Below are 17,502 nucleotides of genomic sequence, written 5' to 3' on the forward strand. Positions count from 1 at the left end.
CAGCGGCACGACACTGAATCCAAGATAAGGAGGTGAGCACCTCGCCTGGCAACTCCATCAGCATCAGTGTATGATTGTTTATATGAACGAGACGCATTTCAAAGCTTTTTCCTTTGTAGTGCTGAAAACCTTTCTTCAGACAGGGGTGTCAGAGCATCAACTATGAGTCGGCTATTTGTCTCATGTTACTAATGTGTGAAGCTGTTTCATATCTAAAAAATTGCCACACAAACATTTACTTAGTTAATTTGAATTTGAATTTCAAACAAAAACAAACTTAATGAACCACTCATACCAAGCATAAATTATACTGAGTTGTAGTCGTGAAAATATTACACGAGGCAGCTTCATTGCAGCTCTGATGCATGTGCATATAATGCCAAATTCAGATTATTCACACTAAATGACTGTCATGTGTTCGGGAGTCTTGCAGGGTCTGTGAGTTCAACATGCTACATACTACTACTACTACTACTACTGGCGACAAGGGGTCACACACTACATGATCTTTCACCAGGAGAAACCCCCGACATGAGGCGACGTGTCAGCAAGCCTCTTGAATCGCGTCTCGGAAGAGTTCACACATAGCGAGCGGCGACTGCCAATCTGGCTCTGATCTGGGGCTTTTGTCGCCGGGTTCCGACATTTGTCGGGGAGTGGAAAATCAGGCTAAAGTTCCTGTATTGTGAACTAGGCATGAGGAGACTCAATCCGTTTCAGGGGGACGGACTGACGGGTCAAACTTACTTCTACAGATGGGTCTGTGGTCACTCCAGGCAGCCAGTGTGTCAGTGACTCGCTGACAGGTGATACTTTTAGATCCTTGTAGTACGTAGCTGTCATCACAACTGAACTGGACGCTGGAGCCAACCCTGGTTAAGGAGACACGGCAGTAACAACACACGTCAGTAATAGTAATAACAGTCACTTTGATTCGCTTTAGTCGAGTGACATGTGTGATACTTGGATAAAGCGCTACAGGTGTCATGGCTACATCACAAGAGAATTAGACACGTATGAATGATAGTCAACGATATTAATGATGCAATGACTTTCATATCCTTATGCAAAATAATCATTATACGGATCTAAAATTCTTCTCTTTCACGATTTTTCGCAATTCTTTGTTCTCTTTTCTCCACTCATTATCCCTTCTCTCCCATTTCTCTGATCACTTGATCATTCTTGTTTTTCTGTCCAACATCCTGCTGTCTAATACGTGCGAGGGACAATCAGCCCTCTTCGTGGATGTCTGCATGGGTTTTTTTCTGTAAAGCTTAATGTCTCCTTCCTGCTGAGACACACCACAGTCTACCACCTGGCCAAACATTCAGCATGTCGGGTTCCGGTTGTTCAGTAGCTCCACCCTGTTGTTAAACACCGTGGAGTTGTAAAGCCAGGCCAAATCTATCTGTTAGTGCCTTTGTCACGGACACTTGGGTCATCCGCTTTACAGTTTCAGTCACTTTGGCAATGCTGACGACACTGAATCCGGCCGCACACTGTGAAATCTACAATTGCAGGAAAGAAAACTTTGTTGTTATTGCCATTGCCTTGGAAAGAACCAAGACCTTTCCTTCACAAATGTTTATGTAGTTGTCTGTGGATCAAAACTGCAGTGAGAAACTAGGCAACAGCCATCTTACACGTCTGCAGTGAAAGTTGTCTCTGCAGCTATGTTTCCCCTCCATTTCTCCCGTTTTACTTCACCGTACCCCCCTGTTTTGTTCCAGCTCCTGCATCTCTGTGCTTAATGATGATAAGATATAAACCAGTAACACACACCAAGCCAACCAATCTATGCCAACATGCATGCACAAGAACACACCATCATATACGCACATGGAGGTAATGACCTATCACTAACTCAAACAACTGGGCTGACTCTGGGTCCTGCAGAGTTTGTGTTAGTCAGACTTCCTAATTGTTAAGAACAGAAGCAGAAGCTGGAGAAAAGAAAAAAATTAATTTATCATTTAAAAGTTTTTAGGCCAAAAAAAACTTTCCTATTTTGATTTCTTATTTTTTTCAGAAGTGTAACGTAAGAACAATTTAGCTGCCACTAATGCTAATGCTAAGTGGATGAGTCCAGGGAGAGGTGATTATTTTATAATTGCTCACTCCTGAATATATACTATTATGTCTCGACTGATTAGATGACAGACACCATGGAGTGAATCATTAACAAATCCCCATGTCCACCAAGTCCCTATTTATTAGCCAAGATCCTACTACTGAAAGGAAGTGTGGACCCTTGTGAACCCAACAGTGTGCCTGGACAAAATGGCTAGAAGAGCTACTGATGATGTTTGCAAAGAGGCTATAAACACAATGCGAATGATCCGTAAGTGCAGCTCTGGACTGAGAGTTACACACCAACCTGTTCCACTTGCTGACAAATTAATAGCGGCAGCAGTTTAGAACCACACATGTCGACAGGTCCGCCAACTATAAGCAAAGAGAGTAATACTGTAGCTGCTGCAATTCCAGCAATTGTGCCACTTGTGGAGAACAGTCCCCCATTTGGAGAGTTTAAGAGATTTTTTTTCATGCTTGTTACAAGCCAGTCACATTAGATGTTTCACAGCTAAAAAGTCAGCCCTGCAAAAACAGGTCCCCAACTGACAGAAATGATCTATGATGATACGTAAACCACAAAACACTTCGATCTCCATGAAAACGACGGAGAGTTTCGGTGAGAATGTTCCAAGCTCCTTGGACTAATTCTGGGACCAGAACAGGGGTGGACGGGAACTCACTGTTAATCTGGTACCCGTGAGTGAAGAAGAGAGAGGGGGAAACAAAGCTCAATGTTGTTTCTGAATAATTGATGATCTGTACTGGGCCCTGAAGTCAAAATGTCTGTAACCTCAAACTAATCTGGAAAACAGCAACAGCCCGTTGAATCACGGAGCCATAGAGAAGCTCACTAGTCTCTGACTGCCTCCATTGTGCCTGTTGCAGAGAAAAGTACAGTATATCGTAAAGCCAAAGCCGGGGGAAGAACAAACCCACCTAGAGCAAATAGTGTATGTGTTTTCACAATGGGAAGCTGTTCAGCCTCCAGCAAGGCTCAACATCTTTATTTAACCATCAGTAATCAAAAGAAAAGAAGAAGAAAAAACCATAGGACACCAGCCCATTGGGAGTTCTCTCTCTCCCTCTCAAATGCAATAACCTACTGCAGTAAACTAAATATCTGACAACTTACAATAAAGCTAAAAATAAAGCTATGTCCAAGGTAGTTGTGGAGATTTTGAATACCTGATCTGACTATGAATGAGATGGAGGAGGTGAGTTGGAGATAAAGAAGAAACATGAACTTACTGGAAGGAGGAGCCCATCCTCTTGCCATTTTCTGGAACTCCGGGATCTGGACAAACATCACCAGCAAGACCACTTTGACTCACTGAAAAAAAGAAAAAGAAAATAAAACATTGTTTAATCATTATAATGTGAATTTCAACATATCTTTAAATTGTTAAACTTCATCATATTTGGCTGACAGGTAATTCAGTAGAAACTTATTCTCATACCAATTTTTCTCGTACATGAGCATGACAGGGGCAAAATCCCTCTTTTCACTGTGACCATGAGCATCTGAGTATTTCTTTTTTTAATGAGATGAAAGCTAAGTGGTTAAGCACTACTGGGATAACTCCAAATGTGAGACGTAACCCCCAACTGTTGTTGAGAATTCACAAAATGTGGCATGCACTCAGCCTTTGAATGTAAAATCTATTCAGATTCAGGAACATGTTTGAAAAGTATACAGGCCCCAGTGTGAAAACAAGGCCTTTGCCTCTGGCGTTTATTTTTCTGACAGTTAGAGTAATAATACGATACAACAATAACAATAAATTAACATCAAGTGGTTTTCATCAGAAAGCAGCAAACCCTTACCAAAAGACATCATGATCTGCCTTTTGCAATTGATCAGTCTATGAAGTCCAAGACAAAGTCTCGACCATTTCTATCTATTGATCTTCTACGAGAGGAGGAAGGAAACAAGCACTTTGTTTCCCCCCATAAAAAAAAACTGGAGTAATTGTGATTTGATTTTAACTAAATACAAATTCTAGCATAATATTTCTGAAGAGTCCTTTTTCACAGCAGAGATTTTGCCTTGTCATGGTAGGAAGAGCACATTAACAATGGTTTCATTTAATTCAAGTGTCCTGATTTACAGTGTGATGCGTTTAATTTTTTACAGATAAAAAATGATGCCACCAGAAAACCAATCTGAAAGATGCTCTCATAACAAGCCCACACATTCAGTAGCTCCATGCAGTAGGAAAACCCAGCCTTAATAAAAAAAAATGGTATTACAGAGGGTTGTATATACTTTTACATGAGGGAACAAGCAAATTATTTAGGACCACCTCAAACTGTATTCTGAGTCAAATTGTATATCTTAATGATCAATGCTATGAAATTCAAACTTGATCTATGCATGCAGTCATGAGGTTTGACTTTTGAATATTTTGAGTAATACTAGTGTAAACATGTGCATATGTGGTGTGCAAAAATGCATGGAAATTTAATCAAACCTTTAAGAAGAAATTGTTTGCATATAATTAAAATGGTGAAACAACTGTTGTGGAGGAAAAAGAACACCAGCAGAGATTTAATGAAGATAACTGATTACAGTTTTCAGCCTCCCCTTCCATCCTGTTTTTCTCTGCATGATCTGCACTGTTCCTAAAAAAGCACAAAAACATAACACTTTGAAAAAAACATGTTTTTCTAGATCTTGCATTGGATTAAGACGTTGCTCTGGCTGGAAGCGTCTGCTGCATGCAGATGACAGGAACCAACCGATACTCAGTCTGTCATAATGGAGGTCTGTGGGTGAAGGTGGTTTGCAGAAGAAAAATTAAAAAAGGGAAAGAAAAATATAAAATGCAGAAAATGAGAAGGACACTGAAAATGGACGGCATAAAAAACATAACATGATAAAAAGAAAAAAGAAACTATTAGGGTTATAAGATCCCACCTGTCTGCATAATCACTCTTTCTTCATCTCTGCCCATCTTTCACATTTCCTCTTTCTCTCTCATTCCCATCTTCCCAGACTGCCTCTGCTCCCACTCTTTAGTTTTGTATTCCCAGCTTGATCACCCCGCTTTTTCTCTCTCACATGCATTAGCTGCAATTTACAAAGACATGCCGAAGTTTTGTGCATCCTAGCATAAAAGATGGATGAATGATTTGCTGTGTTTATGTGATTGTGTTGTGTGTGTTTGTGTGTGTGTGTGTGTGTGTGTGTGTGTGTGTGCTGAGGGGTTGTGAGTGTATACACACACTGTGAATATATGTTTGTGTGAGATATGATGCAAACAGAACCAGCTGTCTTTCTGCCTTGCTGTGTTTTTGATGTTCGGTCCAAAAAATCAGCACACAAACACACTGTAAAACACACTTTCTCTGTTGCGCTCTCTCATCCCGTCATTCTCTCTAACTCGTGTTCAAATGGTTTTCATTGGCATCAAATATAAAAGGTTCACATTGCTGAAACAAATCCAGCTCATGCAAACTACATGAGATTGCTATAAGAATAAAAGCTGCCAAATATTGCTGATGGGCTGATGTCAAAAAATCCTCAAGCTGACTTAATCCCATATTTGCACTTAAAAGACCATTCAACGTTTAAACACAAGCTTATGATTCATAACGTCATTTCAATATCATCAAAGTGTTTCCAGCAAACCTTTCATCTCTAAAAATCAACTTTTTAGGAATGTGTAAAAAGTGATTCGTTTTCTTGTTGGTGCTCGTTCTTGTTTGGTATTACTGATATCTGTGCTAGTCGATCAGCCGCCCACTCCCTCCCAGTTTTAAGTCATATGCACTCACCCCTGAAAGTAAGTTAGGGGGGGCACTGACGAGTACATTTAATCAAGTACAAATTTAAGGAATGTGTTATTTACTTAAGTACTTCATTTTCTGAAACTTATAAATACAGATCAGCCACAACACTTAAACCACTGACTGACCATGACTGGTATTACTAATGAAGCTGATCAGTATATGCTTTACCTCCTATTTGCCTGCTTTCAAAATATCCATACAGATTGAATTTTCCAACTGTTGTGTGCCACTGCCGCATCCAAATCACAACATGTATTGTGCAAAATGACATCGAGATTCAATAAAACCTTCAGGGAGTAATTGTGGGGAAATGTTTTAGCGTGACAGTGAAAAAGGTGGAACAAATGTTGTGAGTAAAATGAAAACCACCACATGAAGAGAATTATTGAAGATACCTGTCCAAAGTCAGGTACTCCTGTAACATCAAATGCAGTTTTGATTGACAACATCAGAGTTACATTAATTTAACTCTATGTTTAATAATGAGGTGATAGTTTGTAATGATGTTGCACTGGATTGCACCATGTTAATATATGTAATGGATTTTTTGCCCACATCATTTCTGTAGATGTGGAAGATTATAATGACGTGAACCATTTTTCTGCAGACTGGGCACTTCTCTTTCAGTTAATCTAATTATCTGAGTACATTTTACTGCCATTACTTATCCACTTGTATTCACAGCTGACATATTACAGTTGCAGGATTTTTACTTGTAACAGAGTATCAAAGAAACATATCATATATCAGTTTATAAAGTTTGAATTATTCTTTAAAAGTTTCATCAACTTTTCAGTTTCAATCTTTTGATCTTTTTAATGTATAATGTTTTTAATTTTTCTCTCTTTGTTTTTCTGTTGTATAGCATAGACACTACGTAGACACTATGTATGAAATGCAATAGTGTCTACTATTTATTGTGAATATTTAAGTTTGAAAAATAAGTGCACAAAAATTAAGGTTAAACAAAAAGTACTCTTCCAGAACATTGGAGAATGTTGGTAATTTGTTTTGCAAAATAGTTTCTCAGGACCTCCAGATTCAACAGTAACCATGGAAAACCATTGCTTTAGCATTCGTGGTTTTAAGAATTATGCATTATAAAATCCAGTATGATAACAGCAATCATTATACCAACAAGCATAATGTGATTATGTGGCTACTGCCATCCCTGTTAGCCCTCAACGCGGCCAGATTAGAGGTGACACCTGTTCGTTTAAAGACAGGAGTGTATCGTATACTATTAGTTATGGCCCTGATAAATACTTAACAGGATGTGACACAAAAGTAATTTACATACTTTAAAACAATTTACAAGGTTTAAATCCATTTAATTTTATCCAGAGGATATAATCTGGTGTTTAAATGCTTAATTTCTATTGGGATTTTGAAATATGAATCAGATGTTATTATTACTCTGTTATCCTAAAGCACAACATTTATCACATAATGAATTTTCAGCTGTGGGAAAATTAATTGTAAACCCCTTTTTAATTCAGTACGTGTTCAAAAGCATGAATATTTACTCTTGTCATCATTGTGTTGGTCTGCTGCATGGAGCTGTAAGCATTGGTGTTTAGCAGGTAACCTGGTTCTAGTAAAACTTTTACATAATCAGTCTACATGGATTTATACATATATAGATATATACATCATTCTTTCATGAATCAAACATTTTTTATAGAGAATCAAAAACACGGTAAATCTCATAAAGCAATGTCATATTGGCTATTTACTTCTTGTTTGGTCGCTGTTTGTTTGGTTTCCTCTCTTGTAAGAAACTGTTGTTGAAGTTCCCAAGAGAAGTGTTACAAACCACTGGCTCAGGGAATTGGAGAAAAGTGGTAAACCACTGGCTTAGAGAGCAACGTGAAGACGGATAAACACAGAAGACATTTGCATTTAGAATGCAAAGCCATGTAGCACAAAAGTTTGCTTTTTATAACAGTTGACAGATTAGCCATAAAAAAAACTAAAAAAAACTTGAAACTTCGGTCAATGAGACAATGAGAGAGGGTGCACGGAGAGCGTGTGTGTGTGTGTGTGTGTGTGTGTGTGTGAGTGTGTGTGTGTGGGTGTGTGTGTGTGGGTGTGTGTAATCAGCTGATATGTGTTTCAGGTAAGAGCTGTTGAGATGCTCTTCAGAGAATGTGTGAAGTGCATTCTGTTGACATGCTCTGTTCCGCTCTCCTCCGCTCTTCTTCCTGACTCTTATCCACCCTCTTCCCCCATTCTCCTCCACCTTGTCATGCTGACAGGTCAGTATCGAGCCCAGAGCTGAAGTCCGCAGCCACATATTTCCGCATGAAAAAAAATGAAAAAAACAATTGGCTGGATGCTGAGCCGGAGCCATGTGTGATGAAATTAAATATATCATATTATTCCGATGGGTACAGACTGCACTAGTGTAAAGTTTCCCCACACCCATTTAGCCGTGTTACTGAACCATCTTGCAATTTTAAGTTTCAAGTGGCCGCATCACTCTCATTTAAGTAGACCCCAGCCCAGCACCACCTTGCCTGGCAAGTTCTGAAGAAAACACTGATTATAAATCACACTTTCACGATGATGATTCATTATAGTTCTTGGTCATTGTCTGGGGAGAAATGCTCCTTAATCACAATCTTTCAGCCTCTCTGTAAATATGACACATCATCAGCAGTAAGCAAACGTTAGTGGGGAGAGAGGGCAACTACTATAAGAGGAGTTGCACTTATTTGAACCATTTTACATTGCTGTAGTTACTATTCTTACTTTATATCAGTGTGTTTGAATAAACATTTATGTATCTACATACTGTATATATCTCTCTTAAGTATCACGTACTGTAGGATTTAATCAATAGTCAATTTGAGAATTGTTCATAAAGGGACTGTTCTTAAACTGAATTAAACTTATTCTCATGTGTGTCTGTCTATTAGTCTGTGCTTTAATATAGGCTAGAGGCTGTTACACAGTCTTTTAGAATATGATTCATAAGCAAACCATTCTCTAGACAGGTAAAACTCATTATCATCAGTCTCTAGTTCTTTGTAATGGTTATATATTACATGAAGACTGCACATTCTCTGCCATGCAGCTATAATATTACCACTGGGAGTCCTACAGTGTAAAGAAATGTTGCTCAAAGACTGGTTCGGGACTAAAAGTGGACATTGACTTTATTTTTTTTAAATGTTTTAATGATACTGGTTCCCAGGCTCGTGGCCTAACTGTACAACACTCTTCCCTGAACCTTCAGTTCAAAGCCCACACTTACTGAGTTTTGGTCACCATGATAAAAATGCTAGTATGTTTTAATGAGCATGGGTCCCATGGTGAGAAAGTAACTTTCTCATTTAGGTCCGGGGTTTAAAAAGATTAAGGGATCCCTGGACAACACAGTTAACAGTCATTATCATCATTCTTTAGCTCCACATAATGATTACAGATAACAAAGCTAGTTCTGTTCAGTGCAGCACTCATTTTACAAGTGGGATAGGTACTTTTGAGAGTCTTTAAGCATGTGTGCAAAACCCACTGGTGATCACTGCACTTAAACATCATGATAAAATACAAACCCTAATGAGGCAAAGTTAGTTTTTTTTTTAAAGATAATATACAGTGGGTCCCACAAGTCTGAGACAGTTGGAGACTTCTACAGCCTCAGACTTTTGGACCCCTCTGTATATTTATGGCACACCAAGAAAATCCCATTGCTAAGGCTATAATGTAATTTATTTTAAAACATTTAACTGTCAGCCCGAGAGAAACCCCCATAAACCACCATGGAAAGAGAGTTACTTCACAACAAGATGTTTTTGTTGGCTGGCCCTTCTCGTAACAACCAAATGCAATAGCTTTGGACTCGGCAGGCTATCTTAAGGCGATTCTCTCATGTGGAAACCACTTTGTATATGAGTATGTTTGTGCTTATGTGTGTGTCTGAGTGTAAGTGTAGGCAAAAGAAAAGCGTAGAGTGTCTATGTGTGCTCTGTGTGTGTGCGTGTGCGTGTGCGTGTGATCTTCACTTTTCACCGAAGTACCATATACTCCTCCTCATCACATGCATACTCTCAAGCACACACAAAGAAAAAACTGTTTTAATTTTAATTGCAGGAACAGACGAAGTGGCACACAAGCACATTAGATATCTTTCTTTTTTTTTCACATTCACATGCGTACACACAAAACACCATACTGATGTTAATTGCACCGGCACATGCTTGACTGAGCGTGTAAATCAGCAGAATTATTGATGAGGGTTTTATTATGGAGCTAAATGTTAAGGAATGGATGAGGTATGAGCCTGAGCTCCTGCGATAATTAAAAGCCTCTGTCAGATGATCTGAATGCTGTTTCAGAGGCGGCTTCAGCTTCCAAGACACATGTCAGCCACCCATACTGCAGAGATATTTATCGTATTTATCATTCAATTCATTGTTTTACTGCTTTGTGGTCAATGTAGTGTTTAAGTTATATTGGATTCCCACTAGCTGCCATTGATTTGATTTTTTTTTCTTCCTGAGATCCAGATACATACACTCCATATGGATCACCTAGTAAAATTAAAATAATACACAATACAAGGCAGTACAGAATACTTATACACACAGAACCTCAGCAGCTCACAAGATGACTTGAGGACCTTCTTTTGCCACAGTTTTCCTTTTAAATGTCACTGATATATTCTAATCCCCGTAGCTATCGAAGATGATTCATCTGGTTTCAAGATATCACAAAGCAGAAGCTGAATAAATACTAAAAGGCAAAAATACAGCCACTTTAAAGATTTATTTTAATGGCTTTTAATTACCAGATAAACCATAAAAACTGACATGTATTGTGCACATTACTTGCAAGCAACACAACAAACTGATTGGTTATGAATCATCTTCAAACTTTAAAAAAAAATGGTAAATTGTGTAGTTTTTGCAATAACCATGAAACTTCAGACAGTTTTTAATCGGATCTCACTATTATTAGAAGCATGGTTTCATTTCATAAGTGAAATCTGCTACTTACTGCACAATGTCAAATAGAATGGTATATGTTATTTAAAATAACCAATATGAAACCACCAAAACTAGTTTGACATCAGAATTTTTTAAATTAATGAAAGTTTTAATAACACTAAGGTTTACTGTTCTTGATCATTGTGTGAAACAACTGATGCTAACATTGTCCCCCTGGTTGACAATGTTGGCTCTTTCCAACTTAGAAAATTATATATTTACCATAATGAGCCATTACATTCACCACCATAATATATTTCTTGGTTTATTGACGATTTATCTACTGCATACATAACAACAATGACACTTGGTCACGTTTAGTATATGAGCTATTGAACATTACGAGTTGCTGGTAATATTCTGTTGGACTATTTACAGCACTTTAATTACAGATGCAAACTAATTTAATGATCAACTTTGACATGTAGTCATGCTTTGTATTCCAATGGGAAAATAAATTGAAGATGTGGCTTTCATCATGTCACAAACTGCATGGAGAGAGGCATGACAGCACCTATTTAAAATCAAGGAAACAGCTGAACATATGAAATGAAGACAGGAGAGAAGAGAGTAGAAAACAATAGAGGAACACGCATTTTAATCAACTATCAACCATCATTAATGTTCATGAAGGATTGCAAACGTTTTCTACTGGCTTACAATATGCCTCAGATGAGCAGTCACTGGTTTACCCGTTAATGACTTCACCTGATGGAGAATACACTGTCTCTTTCTAAAATCTTGGCTGCACCTCCAAAATGAATGAATAAGATGCACTGGGTGCGTTGCCAGCTTTGGCCAAGAAGAATCACTACACCAAATCTCTAGGCACCACGTAGCTTTTGAAAATGAAGAAAGTTAAAACATAATAAAGAGCTGAAATGGGTAATTGAAACTACTAATCCACTGGGAAGCAATCGCGACAGCCAGCAGAAATGGAATCAGTATGCTGCGGTGAGTTTCTTGTGGACTGTAGTCAGATTCTCTAAAAGCACAAGGTGGTCCACTGTGTGTGAAAACATGAGGCTTGAACATTTTTGTGAAGTTAAAATGATATAAACTAGCATAAGAGACTCATGAGTACAGCGTATTATATTCAATCATAATAGCTGTACACAGGGTTTGACACAGTAACACCAAGCAGAATATCAGATTGTATTCAAAATCATTTGGGCTGGCCAGTTCTGATTCCCAATACACACCAGCAGAAGACATGGCGTCCGAGGGGAACCATGGACTTTAGACAACACTTCTCCCACTCTTAAATAAGAATGTGCTTTATAAGCTCCACAGAGTATGAATTATTATGTTCTCACATTTTTGAATGAAGCAAAAATTGACACACGCATTCATGCGATGAAGTGGGACCTTTTATGTTCCAGCTCTTTTTGCTTGACTTGCTTATTAAGAAGTAACTGCATGAGGACACACATTCGGGGGCTTTGTGGGTTAGTTTACAGTGAACTGATTTTAGGATGTTTGTTAGAAGTTAACTGTTAAGGAAAAAAAACGCCTTTAATTTTCTAATACTGAGAAAATAGCAGACGTATTAGAATTTTCTTTTTTAGTTGTTTTGAAAAGACAGACCATCAACAAACACACACAAACAGCAGACAGTAGTTTACTTACAGACAGCATTTTTGTGACTGGAGTCTTTACTGGGCATCATCTTCACGCCTCTGGACTTCAATTCGATTGCTTTCTTAACTACAGAAAGAAAAAAGAAATAATGTCATACATTAATGGACCTCATTTACTTTGCACCTTTTTTCTAAAGCACTTGTGATTATTTTCAGAGTTGCTCTTTGGTGCACATCGTCTATTTGTGCTATCCAGAAAGGGCTTCACACTCCCCCTCCTACAACAAACAAATGCGACAAAAGCAACAACGGCACAAACCAAAAATTAAAGCAGGGAAAAGGAGAAAAGATTAAAAGACATAAAGGAGTGGGGACAACAGATATGAAAGAGGAGGAGAAGACAAAGGAGAAGAGTGGCATTAACATTTATCCCACCAGCAACATTGCAGAGAATAACGTGCTACAACCAAACTACAGTTCACTGACAATCTGACTCGGCATGAAAAGCACATTTTTCTTTCTTTGTTTCTGAGATTGGCAAAATTACCGATGGCAAGAGTGTGTGTGAGTCGGCATTCTGTTTGAATGAAAAAAGACATGGATACAGACAGCAAGTGTGAGTCACAGAACGAGAGACATGCTCACCATGTTTTGTGTTGGAGGCAGCCAATTAAATCTGGGCCGCCACGTGGAAACTAATATGCACCTTAATGTGTCAATTAAACCAAACAACCAGTTGATTATAGGCAGGAATGGTCCAGCAGGTCAATTCAGGTGATTTCAGACATCCGTTCCCAATACGTGTTAATCTCAATTACAACATACGCAGATGTATGAGGGGGGGCGTGGCAGATATAACCCATGAAAACAACCATCTATATCCAGCTCTGGCTTGTTTGTGTTTTATATGTGTGCATTTGTTTGTATATGTCTCCAAAAGAAACTCAACTAGGTAAGGTGTAAAAAAAGAAAAAGGGTTTGTGTGCCATACCTTGGTATTGAGCGCTGAATCCTTTTCTTCGATGGTTGCTGTCTGAGGTGAAATGTAACCGAAGCCAGTTCTTACTGGATATCACTGGTGAGGGCAGTGTCATGCCAGTCAACCTGGATGAAAAATAAAAAATGAAAAATAATACATTTAATGATATTCAAATTTTACAACTATCTGGAACATGACAGTCTTTCTAGAAAGAGTTAAGTCACAGTGAATTTTCTCCGGTGTATTTATTCTATATTCTATATGTTATATATATAACAGTCTTGGAGTCTTGCACTGTTGTTGTTGTTGTTGTGGAACTGTTTCTATATGCTCCACACTGGTCGTAAATATTACACTGAAAGAGATATTAAAAGCTCCTCCATAATTTGGTAGGGTATATGCATGTGCGACTTTGTGGAAGGAAAATGAGCTTTACATATTTTTATTTGATCTTGAGAAAAAGTCTCCAACAAAAATGCAGTTGTTGGAGGAAAGTGCCTCAAAATTGCTGCGTAATTAGGGAATGCAGATTCATATGGCTCTTTTTCTTGTGAAAAATGTTGTGAAATTACACACAAATAATTGCTCACACGGTATATCCTAAAATTCACAACAGAGAAGTTTGAACAACTCCAGGTTCCACATGACTTGATCTCAAGGCCTATGCATAATGTAAAAAATCCCTATCCCTATGTGAAGCAGAACTTTCTACTGTATGATTGTGATGTCACTCACAATCATACAGTAGTCTGTATGTCTGGCAGAGGGTCTGGCTGTTATTTATGGTGGTTTTAGTTGAAAGGCAATTTGTTCCACTGCCTTGGAAAATGTGGATGTGAGAAATGAATGAATGATATTGATCCCATCACATAATGATCACCACTGACCAAAAGCAGGTTTTATGCAGTTGTACTGGATAATGTTTAACACCCTTGCAAAAAAAGTGTTTAGCTGAAGGGATATTCAACAAATCTAATATCCATTAAACAAAAAACATTTCAGATTAATTGAAAAGCGAGATAAGTCCAATTTGTTAGGTGGGATGTTTGGATTTTGGAAATGTAAAGATTATATGACTCTGGGCTCAGAATACGATGCCTGACTGAAGCCAGCTGTGTCTCACATTTATTAATGATAAAAACAAAGGATTACATGAAAATAAGAGAGAGATATTAAATCAGAAGAGGTGAATGGAGAAAGAAGTAAAAGAAAGTTGGAAATTATCATATTTTCATAAAACAGCATTACCACTGAGACAATGAGTTGGTTGCCTTTGGTAAATCTTACATCATCATGTTATATCTCTTGCATTTTGTTACCAAAAGCAACCAAGGCAGTGATAAAAATATATATATATATATCATAGATATATAAATATATATTAAAAAAGGAAATGATGTAAGAGACTGCCTGGAAGCCTATGTTCTACAATCCTCCCTGGAGCAAGGTAACTGCCCTTTAATAATGCCGTACACTAGGCAGAGAAAGAAACACCAATAAGGAAACGGATAGAAACAAAATATGAGCGGTGGAGTAAAAAATATTAAGTATGCTTGTTAGAGGACCTTATTGAGTGCTTATTACAGTTCTGCCTCTTTGAATTCAGTTGGGATCGATATCAAATCAAATCAAAAAGAAAAGACTGAACGAGACAGCTCATGAAAATTAGAGAGAAAGAATATGAAAAATGTCAGATGAGACAAAAGCTCTGACAATGCTTCTGCCCAAAGGCACTACAACCCCACAGTACATACACTGAGAAGACTACAGCAGAGCAATCGTGTTATCTCTCAATGAGTCAACCAGTGGTATGTCTCAGTTACATGTGGTATGTGGATAAATATACTATATAAATATATGTGTGGTAGTGTAAGTACTTGACTTACTTGACATCAACTTGACATACTAGAGATATGATATGATATTAAGAACCTTAAAATCAGAGCAAAAACTATGGGATTTTTTTGTAGGCACTTTGTAATGAATACATTTCCTACACACAAATGAAATAGGCAACACATATACAGCATTACATCCTGTAATAAATAGTGTAGGGAGTTATTCCAGACACAGCTAATGTTCTGCACTTCACCTTTGACCTCTTCTTGCAGCGGGGCAAGAGAAATTGATGCAGAGCTCCTACAAGCACCAACAAAGCACCATATTATAGTCCAGCAATAATAATTTTTTTCTAGATTTCAGTTCACTTTTACCCTCATTACACTGATAAGTGTGTGATGAACCAGTTAATGATGTCTAGTAAATAAAATTATTCATATAATGAAACAGGATACTGTTATATAAGCACTTACTGTTGGTCTTGTTTTGTCTCTAACTGAAGTCAAACTAAATTTGAATTAAAGTGGAGAAAGAAAAAAAAAGTATTTTACCCAAACAACTGAGAGACAATTGAAGACCAAATCAATAATTAATGAGGTTCGATATTACAATAAGTGACAGTGCATTAATAACAGTGAATTATATCTATTGTATCAATGGAGATGGATCATGTTTTAGATACAGTCTCCAAATCATATAACAGTACAGTACAGCATTTATAAATAACTGATGCTACATCATGCTACTTTGCAAGGATCAACTTCATCGTCCAGAGTTACGTTTTATTGTATTGGCCATAGTGATTACAACCGGAGCAAAGGAGGAAGTCAGGTGATGTAGTATGTACTGTACCGCAACAGAGTCTGCATTAGGAGGAGGTTGGAGTGGACATGTGGGTCAAAAACACACAGGACTTTGACAGAGGAGACTGCTGTTGATTTCCCCTGTGAAGCTTACGGCTCATATTGTTTCTCTTATCATTGACTTTTCCATAACCTCAACCCTGGGTTTATTATTGTAACCATGACAATGACGATAATCCTCTGACCATGAGAAAGTTATTATTTTAGCTCAAACCACAGTTTTTCTCTGATCATAACCAAGTTGTTTGATTTTACCTAAACTTAACCAAACCATGACTGTTCCATTAGCACAACTACATCATCATTATTGCAACCGTGATGCTGAAGGTTCAACTTACCTGGGGAGGCTACAACAGGTCAGATCATAAGGGTAAGGACAAGGGACCTCTATGGTGGTTTAGGTTGGAGGACTTCTCTATATACCTACATATATCCAGCGTTGTTGAGTTGTGCTTGTTTGGCCTCTGTGCTTTACATATGTTTTTGCACATTTTGGTGATTTGGTGTCTCCATTTTGGTAAGAAATCATTTTTTAAAGACTTTATTTGACACGGACAGTATTCAGCGTGTTGGGGGGAGAGAGTGGGGGAAGACATGCAGCAGGCACGCTGCAGGAGGACTCCAGCCTCTGTACATGGGGCGCCCAAGTCCAAGGCTTTTTTAGACTCCGAATATAGGTTGATCTTAAAATTGGGATTAGATTCAGATCAGGGTTAGGGCTGATGTACTGATGGAACTATGTAGTGATGGTGATTATGATTAGGGGACAATAAGGATGCACGTTTTCATGTGTGCATGTTTAACTATCTCAAATAAATACAGTCAGTGTGCATGAATAAGCTTAACAATAAAAAGAGAAATATGAAAAGTGGAGAGATAAATGGACGAAAAAAAAAAGTGTGTGATATACTGCACCGCTTCCATTATTCATAGGAACTGGCAAACTGTCTGACATTGGAATGAGGGTCAAACAAGAGGTCAGAGGGATGAGACTGAACTGAAAAGAAGAGGAGAGACTGATAAACAATTGAAAAAACAGAAGCCTGGCTGGTGAGAAGGAAACAGACTGCAGACCAGGAGAAAGGTACTTCTGTGCTTACTATGGCACTTCTCTATTATAAGACCACTAGCTTTTTGGTGATACATGAACATCACAACACAGACATAACTTTCTACTGTGTGGGCACTGCTGTCTCGGCCTCCGTCCACCCTGTTGGCTGCTTGTATTGCTGGCAATACATTACTTTAAGTGTATCCTGCTGCTGTACTTATTGCATGTAAGCATGTGCAAAATGACAAAAATACAGAGTAAAAATAAAAATAAAAGTTGGAAAGCACATTATTTAAAACAGATAGCTGTTTATTACAAGTGCTTA

At 38.0% G+C, this 17,502-nt stretch overlaps 1 protein-coding gene across 2 annotated transcripts in view; it reads right to left on the reverse strand.

Annotated features, from left to right (window-relative positions):
* Positions 1 to 17,502, reverse strand: part of LOC118302754 (CUB and sushi domain-containing protein 1-like) — a 269,330-nt gene that overhangs the window by 145,332 nt on the left and 106,496 nt on the right. For both annotated transcript variants that reach the window (XM_047331593.1, XM_047331592.1), the window contains exons 6-9: positions 13,437 to 13,549; positions 12,495 to 12,572; positions 3,328 to 3,409; positions 748 to 872 (exon numbers count right to left, since the gene is read on the reverse strand). In XM_047331593.1, the coding sequence (XP_047187549.1) occupies positions 748 to 872; positions 3,328 to 3,409; positions 12,495 to 12,572; positions 13,437 to 13,549 (398 nt within the window). The remainder of the gene's footprint in view (positions 1 to 747; positions 873 to 3,327; positions 3,410 to 12,494; positions 12,573 to 13,436; positions 13,550 to 17,502) is intronic.

This window comes from Scophthalmus maximus, chromosome 4 (assembly GCF_022379125.1).
Source record: "Scophthalmus maximus strain ysfricsl-2021 chromosome 4, ASM2237912v1, whole genome shotgun sequence".
In the NCBI taxonomy this organism is placed as follows: Eukaryota; Metazoa; Chordata; class Actinopteri; order Pleuronectiformes; family Scophthalmidae; genus Scophthalmus; species Scophthalmus maximus.